General features: G+C 35.3%; 1 protein-coding gene across 8 annotated transcripts in view; it reads right to left on the bottom strand.

Moving 5' to 3' along the window:
* Positions 1–17,068, bottom strand: part of RFX3 (regulatory factor X3) — a 268,083-nt gene that overhangs the window by 59,776 nt on the left and 191,239 nt on the right. For 7 of the 8 annotated variants that reach the window (XM_084769883.1, XM_084769882.1, XM_084769881.1 and 4 more), the window contains 3 exons: positions 15,163–15,237; positions 6,631–6,812; positions 2,400–2,519 (listed from right to left, as the gene is read on the bottom strand). In XM_084769883.1, coding sequence (XP_084626009.1) covers positions 2,400–2,519; positions 6,631–6,812; positions 15,163–15,237 — 377 coding nt within the window. The remainder of the gene's footprint in view (positions 1–2,399; positions 2,520–6,630; positions 6,813–15,162; positions 15,238–17,068) is intronic. The other variant, XM_084769879.1, reaches the window with a different exon arrangement.

Raw genomic sequence — 17,068 nt, 5'->3', positions numbered from 1 at the left:
GAAATAGCATTTGCTTACCTAATTCAGGCTTCTTATAAAGACCGTCTCTTTAAAATTTACATTTCATGCAAGGTTACTAGATTTCCTCACAGGAAAATCACAGAAAGAAACTGGCTTTATTTGTCTTAGGTACACTATATCAAGCTTTTGTTAATAATTATGTTTAACTATGTTATTTCTAAATCAAGCTTTTCTTGATTTCCGCATTATCTCACTGTGTGTTGCTGCTAATCTTGGAAGCAGAGAGCACATAAGAAAGTAAATGCTATAAATTGTATTCTTAATAAGTTGAAAAAGTAATAAAAAACTTTAGATCAAAATAGTTTACTATAACTTATAAGTTATTGCTACCATATAAGGTATCAATCATTGTTTTATTTTGTTATTTTTTCAGTCCTTTTAAATTCATTTTCCTACCTACAGATAAAAAATAATAATTAGCCACTAAAAACAAAACTAAGACTCTGTGGGCTAAATTTTTTATATGATGGGCATCCTTGAACTGCATTTCCAGGCTAGGACACACTGGAAACTGTGACTTCTGAAACCACTTAACAATAGTCCTTACCTCCAGTATCTTCCCATTAAATATGTCTTTCCCCAAATCAAAAAGTGATCTCTCTAGAAAAAACCAAAATTTCGTTGTTTGCTTCAAAGCTTAAACTAGCTTTAAAGCTCTATTCTACACACACAAAACTCAATCCCTAAATGTGTGCCTCCAACTACTACATGCAGTGCATCTCTCACTAAGCAGTTTAAGCATCTTTGCAACTCTCCTTCTGGGATAACAAGCAAACAGCGGGCCACTGCCAACGACATCACCCTTCACCTCCCTGTGCTCAGGCAGACACTTCCCTTTTGTCTAGATAGCCCTTTCTTTTTCTCACTCATAGTCCCTCAAGTAACACGTTCTCTATGAAGTTTCCTAATCCCCAGAGTTTGTTCCATTATGCTGTATTTTATAGTTCTTTGATTAAAACTGGATTTTGGCACAACACATTGCATCACATTATTCCCCTCATTCCTCCTGTACTTTGTATTTTCAGAAACAGCGCGTATGTCTTATCCTTGAATTTAGGACCCATCACACAGTAGACCTTCAATTAATGTTTACTGAGCAGAGAAAAGCCTATTATATGATGCTGTCTTCCTATGATTTCAAACTCATGCTGTGTACTACACTAGTACGGATAAGGAGATCTTGCCTATTCATATAACCACTGTAGAGTAACGAAGAACCTAGTGAAATCATCCCTTTTTCCTAGTACTTCTACCATTGGTTGTAAAGTACAGTTGTAACTACAGAGCGTAAGCAAGTCATACTGATAGAGTGGGTGAGTTTGTAAAATTTCTTTTTACTGTAGATCGTGACAGTTATAAGTGACTGAAAGGCTCTGACTTAACAACAGTGTGATGGGCTGTATACTCCACTTAAGCTTTGTGAGCTGTTTGAAAAACACAGCTGCTAATGCTTTAATTGGCAAAGATTGGGAGCACAGACCAAGCAGAATTGGTTCTTTTCCATTCCAAGATGTACGCTCTCTCGTCCATCCATGCTCTCCTGTATCCTTCCATCCATGCATCCACCCATCCACCCATCCATTATCTATGCATGAACGCAAGATCTCTTAAAGCTCTAAGGCCCACAATTCTGTGTTCCTGAAGATTATATTTCAAGAAAACTTCAGAAGTCCCAAAGATCCTCTAAGAACTCAGACTTGGTCTAAAACAATTAGCAGGGATGGGCAAGATGGCTCCCAAGGTAAAGGGACATGCTGTGTATGCCTGATGGCCTGGACTGGATGGAACTCAGGGTGGAAGAAGAGAAGCAATTCTTGAAAATTATTCTCTGACCTCCACACACCCACCTTCACAAATATATCACATACAGATATGCATAGGCATACACATATGCACACTTGCACACATGCACTCACACACACTCACATACACACACACATACACACGCGTGTGCGCGCGCACACACACACACACACACACACATACACACACTTGCATGTACAATATATAAAACCTAAAAATGATTTGAAGGATGTAAGAACAGCACGCCTCAGGAACACTAAAATTAAGATTCTGCAAAGGTGCTATTTAGCCAGGTGTACTCCTTACTCTTTGGCATCATTTCCCTGCATAAACAATAGTTTGGGACATCATGTTTAACTTTAAAGGAGCCTAACATATTGAAGAATAAGTTATTTCTTAAAAATTGGAAAAGGGATCCCTGAAATTCTAAATGATACTCAAACACTGTTCATAGTGAAAGCATGCCAATGGTAGAAGCACTGCTGTGCGTTTGTTTGCTCTACTTATTCAGAAATAAACAGACCTATGGAATTAATAAGTGTGCCTCTTTGACACAACAATAACTCAAAATATACCTTTGCTTCTGTTGCATGGGCTGCTGTCTCATTGCCATGTACTGCATATCTTCTTGGAGACGGTTAAGAGGAGAATCTGGCTTCACACGAATCCCATAATAATGGTACTTGGAGTTTCCTCTTCACAAAAGAACAATAAATATGGAAACAAGAAAAGTCAGTACAGCTAAGATTAGCCATTAACTTCACATAGAAATATTGGGTTAAAACATTAGACCAACAAATCACGCTTATGATTTATCTGTTTTGGATGCCTGTGATATTTTTAATGACATTCCAAAAATCAAAATAAGATTCCAAAATAATCACCTCAAGACCTCAAGGGTAAATATTTCCTTTAAACTTTCACTTAAAAGGTAATGGTTGGGCCATTCATGAGTCATCCACAGGACAAATCACTGTACACTAGACAGCAACTTTCCACAAACATGGAGAGGGAAAAAAGGCTTTATTCTGCAGACTTGGATTAATTCCTCTTTTTGTGTTTATTTTTTAAATGGTATTACTGTTATATTATACTATGGTTATTTTTTAATGTCTTGAAACCAAAAAAAGTACTTACTATACTTTCTTTAACACATTTTATTAGTTTCTATTTTTTATTGATTCATATCTGTTGTTTACTAATGATATACCACAGGAGACTGGGATATTTCTCTGTAAAAATGATTAAGTCCTATTGGAATAAACATTTTGGGGCTTCTTAGAAAATGAAAAATAGCATGCTTGATATTAGAAATGACAATTTTTATTCTGAATGGAACTTGCAAATTCTTGCAAAAATAACATTTTAAATATGTAAATTCTTGCAGAGAGACTAGTTTTTCACAAGTCTATATATAGCAATACGTCAGTGAGTGCTCTTCCAACTTTTTTCCTTCATTTACAAGGAGAAATGCAAGTGGTGTGTGGATTAAATATTTCTAATGAAAATAGATAATTTTACTTCCCAAACTAACAAGCATAGATTAGGTGAGCCATATATTTGAAGAGACATGAGAGTAATCAAATCCCTATACTTTCAAGGAAATGTAAATTTAATGCTCACAGAGAGAAAGACCTTCCACTTGGGAGGTTAGATCGTGTTTACAAAGCCCACTGAAAGCAGAGCAAAAGCCTACGACAAAACCCACCACAAATACACTCTGAAGCATTCTATAGGAACTGGAGGCTGTAGGGAGCACAGGGACCCGTGGAAGCACGCAGCATTAGCCATGGGGAAAAGCACAAAGTAAATTGATGGTTTTCTTCTGAGACTCAGTTTCTTACGAATTAGCATTGAGGTTGGAGTGAAAGGAAACTCTTTTTATCCCACCAGGGATGGATGGTCTCACAAGAGCAGCACACCCAAGGCTGTCCTCAGTTAGATTTAATTTGGAGACAGGATCTATTAAAAGGTTCCCTTTAAATTGCCTTTGGTAGTGATGCAATGGCACTATGGGCTTTTTGTCTACTTAAGTGCCAAAAGAGGTTTGGTTGGTTTGGATAACTTTGCTAGACAATTTTGTTGACAGATAATGCTTCCATATAATGTTCCCTTAACACACACACACACACACACACACACACACACGATTTAATCTGCCTCTTGATATGTACTGACTTCATTCTATTCTTTGGAATAGGAGTCAAAAGCTGATGCCAGTTTCCACAGCAGAATGTCTGAAATTTCACCCTTATGCCATCAGCTTTCTCTATTAACGTTCTCCCAGCTTCCAAACACTCTATTTGTTTAAACTCAACCCACAGCACTTAGTCCTTCCTTAGTCTTTCAGGCTTTCCTTTCCAACTCAATCGCAAGCAGCACGCAGGATTTTAAAAGGATTAGAAGACAAAATCCTTGGGGGCGGGGAGCCAAAGCAAACGCTGCAGTGCTGCAGAATGTACTCACAGAATATGGATTCTACTCATTCACAAGCCCAAACAACACCAATTTCGTCCCTTTCTATTTTAAAGATGTGTTTCAACGTTTGAATAGAGCCTCAGAATAGGACCCATTGAAACCCTTTCCGTAACAAAGGCACTACAACAGTACCACTGTTAGAATGTTGACTAAAACCTAGAGCTTCAAAATATTGGCACCAGATATGGAACCACTGAGCCATCAGCTAGGAGATACTAGGTTAGTCTCTGAATATGGTTTTCCTGGTTGTTTTGTTTTGGTGGTGGGGGAGGATGGAGGGGGGATACTCGAGAAACAAAAATTTCTCTTTTTCAAAGAAATGAAAGCTAGTTTCTTCAGTCTGAATGGACAATCATATTCTGCAATTTAAAATGTACTACATTTTGAATTACCAGTAGAAGAATATATTTATGAAAAAACTGAACCTCTGGCAATTTGAAAGTTGCACATTTTCATCAAAGCAAGTGAAAGGCAAGATCCACAGTTCAAATTCATACAAACTCTCCTAAAATTAACACAGTAATGAGGGTCTGGGCATACTGCCCCAAAATATGGTACTTATTAGCATTAGAGAAAACAGCAGAAACAGGCCATGGAAAGTAGGAAAAAATTCTTTCACTTCTCCTTCAGTGAAATGGGTGAAAAGCACAGCTGATCCTCCTTGATAAATTGTTCTTAGGGCCCATTGGTATGAGGCTCCTAAGACCCTGCATCTGGATGAAAGGAGTGTCTTTCACTTTGAAGAGACAGCTTTCCTGGGCCTCCCTTCACACTATTTATCAGTTTAGATCACACCACTTTGTCCATTCAGGCCTCTCTGGAGGTGCCTCGTTCACCAGAGGTAGCATAAAATCACAATTCTTCCTTTCTTTGAGTTTTTATATATAAAGTCATTGCATTCTATAAGACATATACTATAGAAATAATTTCCTACTTACTTTTTAATTTTCAATTTGGGTCATTGGAGAAGAAGCAGCCCCCACTGAGAAACTGCCTAGATCAGACTGGCCTGCAGGCATGCCTTTGGGAGGACCTCTGCATTATTAACTGACATAGGAGGGTCCAGGCCAGTGTGGGTAGCACCATGCAAAGGTAGCTGCATGTGTAAGAAAGCTGGCCAAACAAGAGCCCATGTGTGAGGCAGCAAGAAGAACCATTCTTCCATGCCCCTGCCTCCAGGTCCCCGCCTTTAGTTCCTTTCCTGCTCCCGACTTCTCTCAGTAAAGGCTTGAGACCCAGAAGTGTAAGCCAGTTACACTTTTTCCTCCCTAAGTTGCTTTGGGCATAATCTTTTGTCATAGTAACAGAAAGGAAGCCAGAGTAATAGATATGTATTTCCCACGTAAACTGTGCTTCCTTATACAGCTCTTAGCCATGTAGCTGGAGATGGGTAAGGAGCATATTAGTCTTTTTTCTCTGACAACATTCACTTCTCCTGATGGCGAATATGCTCAATGAGGCCAATTATTAGGGTATTGCTTCTCTTACAGAGATTTAAAAAAAAATCCTCTGTACTATAAGTCTTTGAGGCTGTGACATATAAATAAAGATCCGTCACTCAATGTACAGTGTGGCATCTCTAATTAAATGCTTTGTACATGATTCCTGTATGATGTGGAAAGTCAACGGACTCACGTATTTCTCCCTAAATGTTTAAAATATTAGTTTTCAATCTGTGAAAATCATAGAAAATAAAGTTGAAGCTCAAAGGCTCAAAATTTTCTTTTCATCATGTTTGCTTAGAAAAATCACTCATTGTTTCTGAAGGAAAGAAACCCATGAAACTGAAGTCCCACCCAAACTCCCATATATGCCTATTTTCACAATCAAGAACAAGAGAAACAATTAGAAAGCTTAGAAGGCTAATAGGAGGTAACATATGACCAACAGCAAGCACTTCAGGATTATAGGATAAAGTGCAAACATCAGCCTTAACTTCTTCTAGTCAAATAGTTTTCATAAAAATAATTAAATGCATTTTAAAACAGAGAAGTGTTTAGTTTCCCATTTAATATGTCACTTTATTTGTGTTTAGTTTGTTTATTTTCAAAAAGCAATAACAATGGTATGTAACAATTCTTAAAAGAATCATATGAAAATCTTGCACACTGGTTGGCTTTCTAATTTGTATGTAGTTTGAAAATCAGCTTAGCAATATTCACTGAATAATAACGCTCATTTTCCTATGGACTTTATAAAGTGAGTTCACAGTATATTTATTTTTCTCCTCACTGTTTTCCGTAATCAAGTACATTTTCTTTCACTGTACCACGCTGCTTTAATTGGAAACAGAGAGCTGAGCTAATTATGTGGATTGTCAATACTAACCTAGTTCCTAATCTCCTAGTTCGTAGACCCATAAAAATGGACCTTATTAGTTTTCCAAAAGAGGCAGCGTTGACTGGGTCCAGTTTGTGTTCCTGACAATGTCGAAGATAGTGGTTGTACAGAGTGCTTCTTGGAAGGCTCACTCCTTCTGCTGTCTCATAATTGTCCAACAGCCACTGGAGCTGTTAAGATAAGAGAGAATAAGCAGAGAACTGATGTAATTTGCCAAAACTTCAGCAAGATACAGTATGTGCAAACACTTGGAAGTACTTCATTAGCTCTTAGGATAAACTGAGATCACTCAGAAGCTGCCACATCTGACTTTCTAAGCTCTGGAAACCATCACAGCAGTTATCAGTTTAGAGGATATATTTTCTTCAAAATTTCAAGCCTAAGTAGAGATACTAATTTTCCATATATTGACTACACCCATTTTGCAATTGGGTTGTTTGGTTTTGTGGTGTTTAATCCTGGACGTATGTACTTTTTAAAGAAATTAAACTAACAGCACTCACTGGTCAAAATTCATAATATTAACATATCATTTATAATCGTTATAAAACAAAACATTCTGCTAAGCCTCGAACCATGGCACTGAATTCATCTTTTACACAGACTTGTTACAGTGAGTAAACAGTAGGCTTACTTATATGAGATTTTATATTAAAATTGTATTCTTTTTTACACAATTGTAGCTTATCTCAAGTGGCCAGTAGATAATACAATAACATCTACTGGGACAAATGCTGCAAATAGGCAAAACTTAGTCATTATTCCTCCCAAAGAAGCAAACTCGCTCAAGGTTACAGACAACTTCCATATGATGAAGGGCAATACTTTTACAGTCATCTCAATTTTCTATCTCAAAGTTCAGGTGTCTTTTTTCTTCAAAAATTTGGAAGGCATACTACTGTGCTAAACAGTAAATAATGTTTTCTTGGCCTATAGTTTACGTTTTATATTGTACTTTTAAAAAATAATGTTTAAGTTTGGAACATAGGAGAAAAAAATCTCTGCTAGATATACATTATTAAATTTCAACTTATTCACTTACGTACTTACAAAAGGGGAAATAAATGTAAATGATCTTCCTAAGGTTATATATTGTCTCTGTCTGAGTGCAGTTTCTGATTCCAGCTTCCTAATTCCTCTAGACTTATAGGCCATCAAGGCAGCAAGCGCCGCACATCACTTGTTTGCACCATCTCCATGGCATTTATAGATAGTAAAGAACAAACACTGAACCCGAGAGGTAGTTAAATGTAAATTATGAAAGTAAAACAATGCAAAGATGAGCAACTTTGCTTGTCCTCTGAGTATTTAGTAAAGTCTAAAAGTGACAATGACCTAAACATTCAAGTAAATCAAAGATTTATTCTATTTTATCTATCCATTTTAAGACTTTTGATTACACTTAGAACCAAAACTTTCAGAGTTTCTATAAAAAATTATCAAAATATTTTGGTTACTTTTTAAAAATCTATGACAGTTGAATTTTCCAGAGGATTTTAAACTTCAAATATCCCTAAGTAATGGTTAAATAGTTAAATATATATCACCAAAGTTGCAGTAGTTAATGGCTTAGAAATTATACCCCAAAGCATGTAAGATACTTATAAAAATAAAATTATGTCCCATTCAGGAAGACTTTTAGTTCCCTAAGGAACATATATCCATATGAATAAACAAACTTAAAATACATATTAATATTGTATCATATATAATTCAATGCTATCAACCACTAAAAAGATCACACGAAATTACCTCTTCTTTTTATATTGACAGAAAAATATTACAGGTCATAAATTATTTTAATAGCATTTATTTTCATCCTTCGTATCAGTAAAACATTTTCAGAGACACTCAAACATGAGTGTTGTGTATTGAAAATAATGCACAGAACAGGTTCTGTGTAATTTGAAACATCAGAGGTAAACTCACTCATGCTTAGCCACTGAGGTTGAAATCAGGACTCTGCTTGGGATAGTGGGCTAGCCTGCTTCTTTATAGAGTTTTTTTCTCTTTTTTTACATTTCAAGAATTTAAAAATATAAAACACAAGTAGGAAAGACAAACACAGGAGTACAAACCTGACTCATATTTCATCCATGCGCCTCAGTAAAATGATCAGGATGTGAAAGCACTTCAAGTGGAATTCAAGCAGCCATTGTGAACCACACTGCACAAAAGTGTGCTACAGCCTTTCAGACAGGTGCTAGATAGAGCAAGCCACAACTACCTTCTATTGGTATTTTTAACATGTTAAAAATAGGAACATAGACCTATCAAGGGTTGACAAAGAAATGATAAAAAAAAAAAAAAGCTCTTGGAAGGATTTTGTATAAAGTGAAAATATTTTTAGGACTTGCAAGTAATGCAATACATTTCTCACATCCACAGCATGCATTGTAGAACACATTAAGTTGAAAGTACTTAAGATGTGTGTGTCCCCATAAACGGCATAATAATACAATTAAGAAAGAGGAGTGAAATAATTCAGTATACTTTCCTTTGTTAATGAACAGGTGCACATTTATATGGAAAAAAAATCTTAGTTTAAAGGACATTTCCCCTCAGAATTGGAATAGTCAATATTAAAATGTGAACTTTATAAAACTAATATACAAATAAAAGATCAATACAAACAATTTTAATGTAATGTAAACAAATGAAAATAGATATAGAAACAAAAATTTAATACTATCTTAGTTGTATGCTAGTCTTCTTATAGTATCTACATACTTAAAGGTAAAAATAGCCAAGTAGAAGAGCTTACTCATTTGTTAGTCAAGGATAATCTTATAGATAAAATATTTTATGTAAGATTTTGAAAAAGCAAATATAAATATTTGATGAAATTTTGAAACAGTGTATTTAATAAAAGTGGAAAGTAACACAAAACTTAAGGGTCAACATAAAATGTTTCAAGTCCGACAGTGACTATGTGTGAGTTAATCAGGTCAATTTTAGTAACAGTTTCCATATATAGTAAAAAAAAAAACCTTTATGACAAAAATGTCTTCCTTAATTATAGCAAAAGGCTGCAAAATCCATTCCAAATCCTAAGTGGTGCTGTCTACAGCACAGGTGGGGAATTCGCAGGAAATGGATCTTTTGTCAGAACAGCTTTTCAGTCCTCTCACATTAAAGGAAAAACTCTGACCTGTTTTGAAATTTTATTTTCTTCTTATTTTGTTTATATTCCCCAAAATGTTTTACATGTAAACAGGGTTTTTTTGAAACTATGAATTCGACTGGCGTTAACATACAAAATAGGCATACACACGCAAACTAAACAGCATCCAGTGGTGGTTGGTTCATAAGTTCCAGAGGACAGCTATCTTGGTGACTTGACAAGAGGAAAGCTAAACTGTATGTTCTGACTCCATCTCATGAGAAGAAGGCACTTTCTTCCTTGCAGAAGTATGGAGAGCACGTGAAGGGAAAGAAGAGGGTCACTAGAGCTAAGAGCCCCAAGACAGTGGTGACATCTGCTGCCACAGGGTCCCAGCTGGGAAGACCGCTAACACCGCACCTCCGGCTATTGTCCTATAAACTTACTACAGAGGCAGTGCACTCTCTAGGATATGCCCGAAAAGACTTAAGAGATACAGTTGGAATATTTAATCTACATTTTACATATTAGGGCTTAATTGTCTGATTTTGACACATGATGAAACTGTAAATCAGGTATTACTTTTATTATTAGAGAAACTTAGCAACTACATTTCTGTAATATACTGTAAAAGATTATGTGATGTCCCACATGCTACCTACCCAAAGGATAGGTAGTTTAGTAGTTTAGAATACATCTGCTTCTTTTATTTTATTCTTTTAATAAGCTATCTTATAAAGTGATAGTATTTACAAGCTTGTGAAATATTTTAAAGCTTGTGAAATACCATAGAAACTTTTAACCTTTATCTTTAAACTTAATTATTCTACTAATGAACCAACATATCCTCATCTACGGGCAGAAAGCAAGATAATTGCATCTTTCGACCTTTGCGTTTAATCTGTATTAATCAGAACAGATTACGGAGGATGAACAGATCCAATTTTTCCTAAAGGGAAACACTGATTGACAAATAAAAATAAATAAATAATGTATCGCCCAATTAATGTCTAGATGTAACATTCGGCATTTTCCAGGTGGCGTATTACCAATTAGGAATCACCGTAAGTCAGTGCTCAGTGCTATCCAATTTGACAGGCCTACAGTAACTTTTATTTACAATACAGCCAAGTCAGCAGTGGAGGCATAACTAAAAAAATAAGATTTTACTTTTAGTTGAATATATATCAGTAGCTTAAGCTTGTAAGCATTATGAACCAACTGTTTGCTAGATTACGAAAATCCTGAGAACACGAATGCCTAGAGGTTTTAATATATGTTCAGTGGAGTTAACAAGAAACACGTGCTCAAGTATTATGCAAAAGCTAGTACCAATCCATTTAACAACAAGTGTACATAGACTTTATCATCTAACGTATCCTAGGTTGGAAACAGTACAAACACTAAATGAAAAATATCCATTAATTACAGCTGGGAGTGTCAGACAAGCTTAAGCCTGCAAGCAAAAGCATTCGGCAGGGTTTAGACTTAGGCAGCTATATAAAATTTATTATCAGCATCTATATACATAAAATTAAAAAATAAAATATATACATAAAAGTAATTTACCAATGGAGTTTTAAAGAACCAAGATCAAACCAATGCAAAGAGATAAGTTGTATCGTTTTGGAGAACAACTTTTTTTTTTTAAAGGATTAGGTTGAAAGAAAATAAGTTACTCTGAATCTTAAGGATGTATGTGGGAAATTATAAAGTGACCCCCACATTCTTCATTTAGTTAGAATGCTATGAGAGAGACCCCTCCACCAATACATACATACTGATGGAAGAATATTTGGGGAGAAAAAGAGAAATCAATACAGTGTACGTATCAGTTGCAAATAGTCATATACATGAGTGGGAAGGGCCACCTGAAACACTACAGGTAAGGTCTGCGTCCTTCTGTTATTTCTTGTGTTCATCTAGTCTGCAAATATTTAGCACGCATCTACTCCTACATGCCGGCACTGTTTTAGGCAGGAAGGCTGTATTAGAAGACAAACCATAAAAAGCTTTATTTCATTGCAGCTTTTCCTAGTGAACAAATATGTATTGAGTGTCTATGATGCTAGTGCTGAGAAAATGCCAGCAGGTTAACATGAGAAACAGACTAAAGTACTGTATGCAGGATAAATCCCCTCAGCTGGAACATACTATTGCATACAAAATACAGACGTTGCCCTTGCCATTTAAATGTGGATGATAATAGCATACTGAAAATAATAAATATGGATTAGCAGCATAAAATATGCTTAACAACACACCAGAAGAGGCTGGGAATAGTCTGTTGCCAAGAGTGCTGGCTGCTCTTCAAGAAGACCTGGGTTCGAGTACCAGCACCCACATTGCAGCTCACAGCCATTTTCAGTTCCAGGGGATCCACTGCGCCCCTCTTTCCTCTCTGGGCACCAGGAATACATATTGTATATATACAAACATTCAGTTCAACAGTAAAAATAGGTAAATCTTAAAAAAAAAAATATACTGAGAGAATGGGATATAAAATGTGATATGGCACTTCATCATTAAATGTATAAAGAAGGAGAGAAAGAAAGAGCCAAGTCGGATTCTACTAGGAAGGGATTATTTACTGTGTTTGTACTTAATAAATTTTCTGAGTCATTATTAATAATTAAATGCATATATATAATAAGAAATCATATCTGTATAATATTGCAAAATAAAATAGATTTTTAGGCTCAAAAGTTATTATTAACACCCACTTTATGAAGTTTAAATATGAGTATACATTATAGATAATTTTCCCCCTAATGAAATCATCATTTATAGAAACTGATAATTCAGAGAACTAATCATCATAAAGACGAATTCATGTCTAACTCAGGGAATCCTATTGACCTCAAATAATTCTGTATTATCCTCTAGTGGTTGGTAAAGATAACAATGTTCAGTAGCATTTAATATATAGGCAATGTTTTCTAAAATACTATTATTCCATTGTTAAATTTCCTTGTGACCAAAAAAAAAAAAAAAAAAAAAAAAAAAAAAAAAAAAAAAAGCCAACCAAGTCTGAGGAAATTGGAAAAACTTAAGAAAGAAGGTACATACATACTAAGTGACACTTTGCAGCTGCTGGGGGACATCTCATGAAAGCCAGGGGCATCACAAATGTCCCAAGGACAGAAACATCTCCTGCATTCAAAGAGAAGCTAAGCTAATAGGCATCAGCAAAATGCCATTCCTGTTGCTCCTGTTCACACAAAAGTGCTCTACAAGCAGCTTTGAACTTATGTGATGACTTCAGAGATATAATAAAAATGAGCAAAACTCATATTGTCACCACATGAACAACATTTGTGTCCATTCTTCCTACATACTGAAATGTAGCTACTAGGCTTAAACACATGGAAGATTTACTGCACTATGCAATGAAAACTCAAAACCAGTGGCTGGAGAGATGGCTCAGAGGTTAAGAACACTGCCTGTTCTTGCAAAGGTCCTGAGTTCAATTCCCAGCAACCACATGGTGGCTCACAACTATCCATAATGAGATCTGGTGCCCTCTTATGGTGTGCAGGTGTAACTGCAGGCAAAACACTATACTTAATAAATAAATCTTTAAAAACAAACAAACAAACAAAACCCTCAAAATCAGAAAAGACCACATAAATGTGTTTGAATATTTTCATTCATAGTCATGAATGTTAGTTCACAGGTTCCAATTAAAGGAAATAATTTTTAAATATCCCAACATATTTCAAAAGTTTCATACAAATAGAAATATTTAAAAACATGATTTATACCCATATTATTGTTTATGAAATATCAATAAGTTTGGCTGATGGGAGTTAAATTTATTAAATACATTATGCTATATTACATATCTCAAAACTTAAATAAGAATTTACTTTCAGAGTCAACTTAGAAATCTGAAAATTTCAAAAGAGCAATTAGAAATTTCTATTTATTTTTAAAAACATTTATATGCCCGAACATTTCTGGTTGGAAGTGATAAGCATTTTCAGTTGCTATTTTCAATATACAAACTGGCAAGTGCATCCTAATAGCATATGGAACACTAGCCTTTAACACAACCACAGGCACATTCCAGTATATATATTTAAGACGAAGGGGTGGAAAATTGTGTTCAAATTATTTTTAAAAAATAGGTGACATAAAACATATCTTCATATAAAGTTTCTATCTATAATTTTTACCAAAACTATAGGCCTTCTGCAAATTGGCTCACATGCTTTGTTTACCAAGATACTTTTGTTGAAAAAGGAATGAATCAAAAACTCCTCCAAAAACAAACATTAGAACATCAGAAGGAATTATTACTTTGGAATACAAATCTGAACTAGCTCAAAATGTAAACATTATTAAAAATTTCACAGTGAAACATTTCCTACAAACTATATAATTGTTAAAAATACAAGTTTTTTTTTAAAAAAATGCTACTGCATTTCAGTGATCTTTAACTTTGTAGTCATAAAAATATTAAGTCAAAAAATGTAAAAAATCATAATAAATTATCACCAAATTAAAAAAATCAATTATTTTGGAAGGAAATTTCTTTTTCTTACTCAAATGTCACTAATGCTCATTTAGCAGCTCTGTCTAGTAGACATAAGTCACATGTCCACGCCGTTCTCATACATCCAGACATCGCCTTCTAAAAATAACTGTAACAAGCAGTGTACATTAGATGTAAGTCACATGTCCACGCCGTTCCCCACACATCCAGACATCGCCTTCTAAAAATAATTATAACAAGCATTTTCACTGATTTCCTTAAATGTGAACAGATGATGCAAATGTTTATTTCACAGAACTTACCAGTGGAACAGTGATGCTGGATGCGGTAAGAGCAAATGCTTCAGGAGGCAGTGCGGCCACTCTGCTCGCCTCAGGGATTAGCAACTCACAGCTTACACACAACTTCACTGTTGGCCCATTTTCATATTTCTCCAGTGTTTAGGACCTGAGTTTGTCCACGACTGTGACCTGTCTACTTTATAGTCTCACCAGTAAGTACACTTAAATAGTTTGCCACTGCTTTGGCATTTAAAGACTCACACGGTGCAGATGGCTGCCTCTGTGCCTTGGACATAAAGATGTATACTACAAAGTTCTGCTTCAGAGGAAATAAGTGTGTGGCTTCAACATCTCTAAATGTTTAAAACCACTATTAGCTACATCTTAGAAATAAATGGTGGCTTGTCATTAATTTTAAACATGTATACACAGACCAGAAGTACAAACACCTTGTAAGGTGTGGTTCTGTTTTGAGACACCCCACTGTGTAAAACAAGCATTAAGTGATTAGAGTCTGAAGAGGCTATAGAAAGGAAGGTTAGGAAGCCAAATAAATAATAAACAAATGAAACAAGCACTGAGAGGCAAGCAACACATGCAGACCAAGCAGAGATTAGTGTACATCAAAGGCAACTTACATGGCTGTTGAGAAGAGAGCTCCTGTGAGTGGACAGACCGTCAGACTTTTGCAGCGTCTCAATCGCCATTTCAATCTGATAATAGATGTCATTAGAAAAAGGGCTCAAGACAAGATAGTAATAAAAGGCTGACCAGAGAATTTTTTTTTTATCGATTTTAAAGTCTAATTCATTCTTCAATGAAAGCTAATGAATAGCTATCTATCGCTTAATGTGTTCCCCCCCAACTCTCCCATTCCTCGAGAATGAAATTTACTATGCACATTAATAATAAGCTCAGTTACAAAAGTAATCCGTTCTGAACACTTTGTAATTATAATCAGTATGGAGACCCAAGGATCAAGAACCCTGGTAGATTGTTATAGTTGTAAGAAAATACTTTTTACTTGTATAGTTCAAGATATGGGACATTAGCCCCTCACTAAATAGTCTCACTCTAAGGCATACTTAACATTTGTTCTATTCTGTCACAAAATAAAAATCATGAAACCGTATCTGAATTTAATATGCATTAGTATTTTAATGCAAGTTACAAAAACCCTTCGTTACGCCTAAAAGCTAATAAATTTATAGATCCTTCTTTTACTCTTGCATTAAAATTTAGAAGGGAAAGGCCAGTCAGGTAGGCATTCAGATGTGACTATGGTCTCTACATTATAATTTAGGGCATGGTGATCAAGCAGAAATATTAGAAATAATAGCAGAAAAAGGAGTAAAAGAGAAAATAACTCAGAGCCAACAAAAAATGGACAAGAACAGAATCAAGTTATATTCAATGTAATCCCAACACACTGTGGGCGATCACAAAATTGTTCTTAAGCAACCGCTATCAGGATCAAAGCTGAGGCGATCCTGATGACCTCACATACACGACAGCTACAGTTCATAGCTCTACTACACAGTCAGCCGAGACAAGGACTAAATGGTATGCATTTAGAAACTGATTTATAGCAACACACTAGCTAATTAAAGATATCATTATGCAATTTGAGAAAATAATTTTCATTATTTTTATATTATGAAAACATCAACAACTCAGTGTAAGCAGTTACCAATCCATAAAAATGTACAATCATTTATTCTTTAGTTAGCCAGTTTTGATATCATAAAGCCAGGGAAAGTGGCTTTTAAATCATTCTCCCCACCAGTTGAGATGCTAACAGAGTTAATATTAAACTTGAAAATAAGCAGAAGAAAGTGCTTTTTACATTTTAGAATGTACTGTGTTAAAAAATATTACATTTTAGAATACACTGCTTAAATGTAAGGAGTAAAAGAACTTTTTTTTTAAACCAAAATGCGAAACTAACGAAGCTTGGTATGAAATCTGTCTTTTACGTTTTATTTATTATTTTATGGGCATTGGTGTTTGCCTGTACATATGTCTGTGTTGAGGTGTGAGATCCTAGAATCACAGGCAGATGTAAGCTGCTTTGTGGGCTTTGGAAACTGAACCCAGGTCGTCTGGAAGAGCAGTCAGTGCTCTTAACTGCTGAGCCTTCTCTTCAGCCTTGGTAGTAAATCTCTTAAAAGGGATCAATATGTACTCTTGTTTTCAAAAGGAAAAGACAGAGCATAAGATAACTGAAAACATCCGTATGATTACAAAGCAGTGCTGAGAAAAATTTGCTCAAAATTGTACTTTGCTAAAATGCCTACAATTTCTTTAAAGTTTGAGAGTGGAAATTTTGAGGTGAGATTGCATTTTAATAAATACAGAATGAGCCATAACTTGTGGTTTTATAGGCTTCAATGAAAGGTAAAAATTGCCAAGATTATAACCGCTGAATCGCTTTCAAGAATAAATCCTCACTAAGGGTTTGTGAGATGGTAGCTTTAAGTCAGATCAGCAAGCAATTGGTCTCCTTGGGGCTCTGTTTGTACTGTTGAAGTTGCTACAATGGTG

The sequence above is a fragment of the Acomys minous genome (assembly GCF_964271855.1).
Source record: "Acomys minous genome assembly, chromosome: 2".
NCBI lineage: Eukaryota > Metazoa > Chordata > Mammalia > Rodentia > Muridae > Acomys > Acomys minous.
The sequence above is the reverse complement of the archived record's forward strand: the minus strand, read 5'-3'. Positions and strand labels throughout refer to the sequence as shown.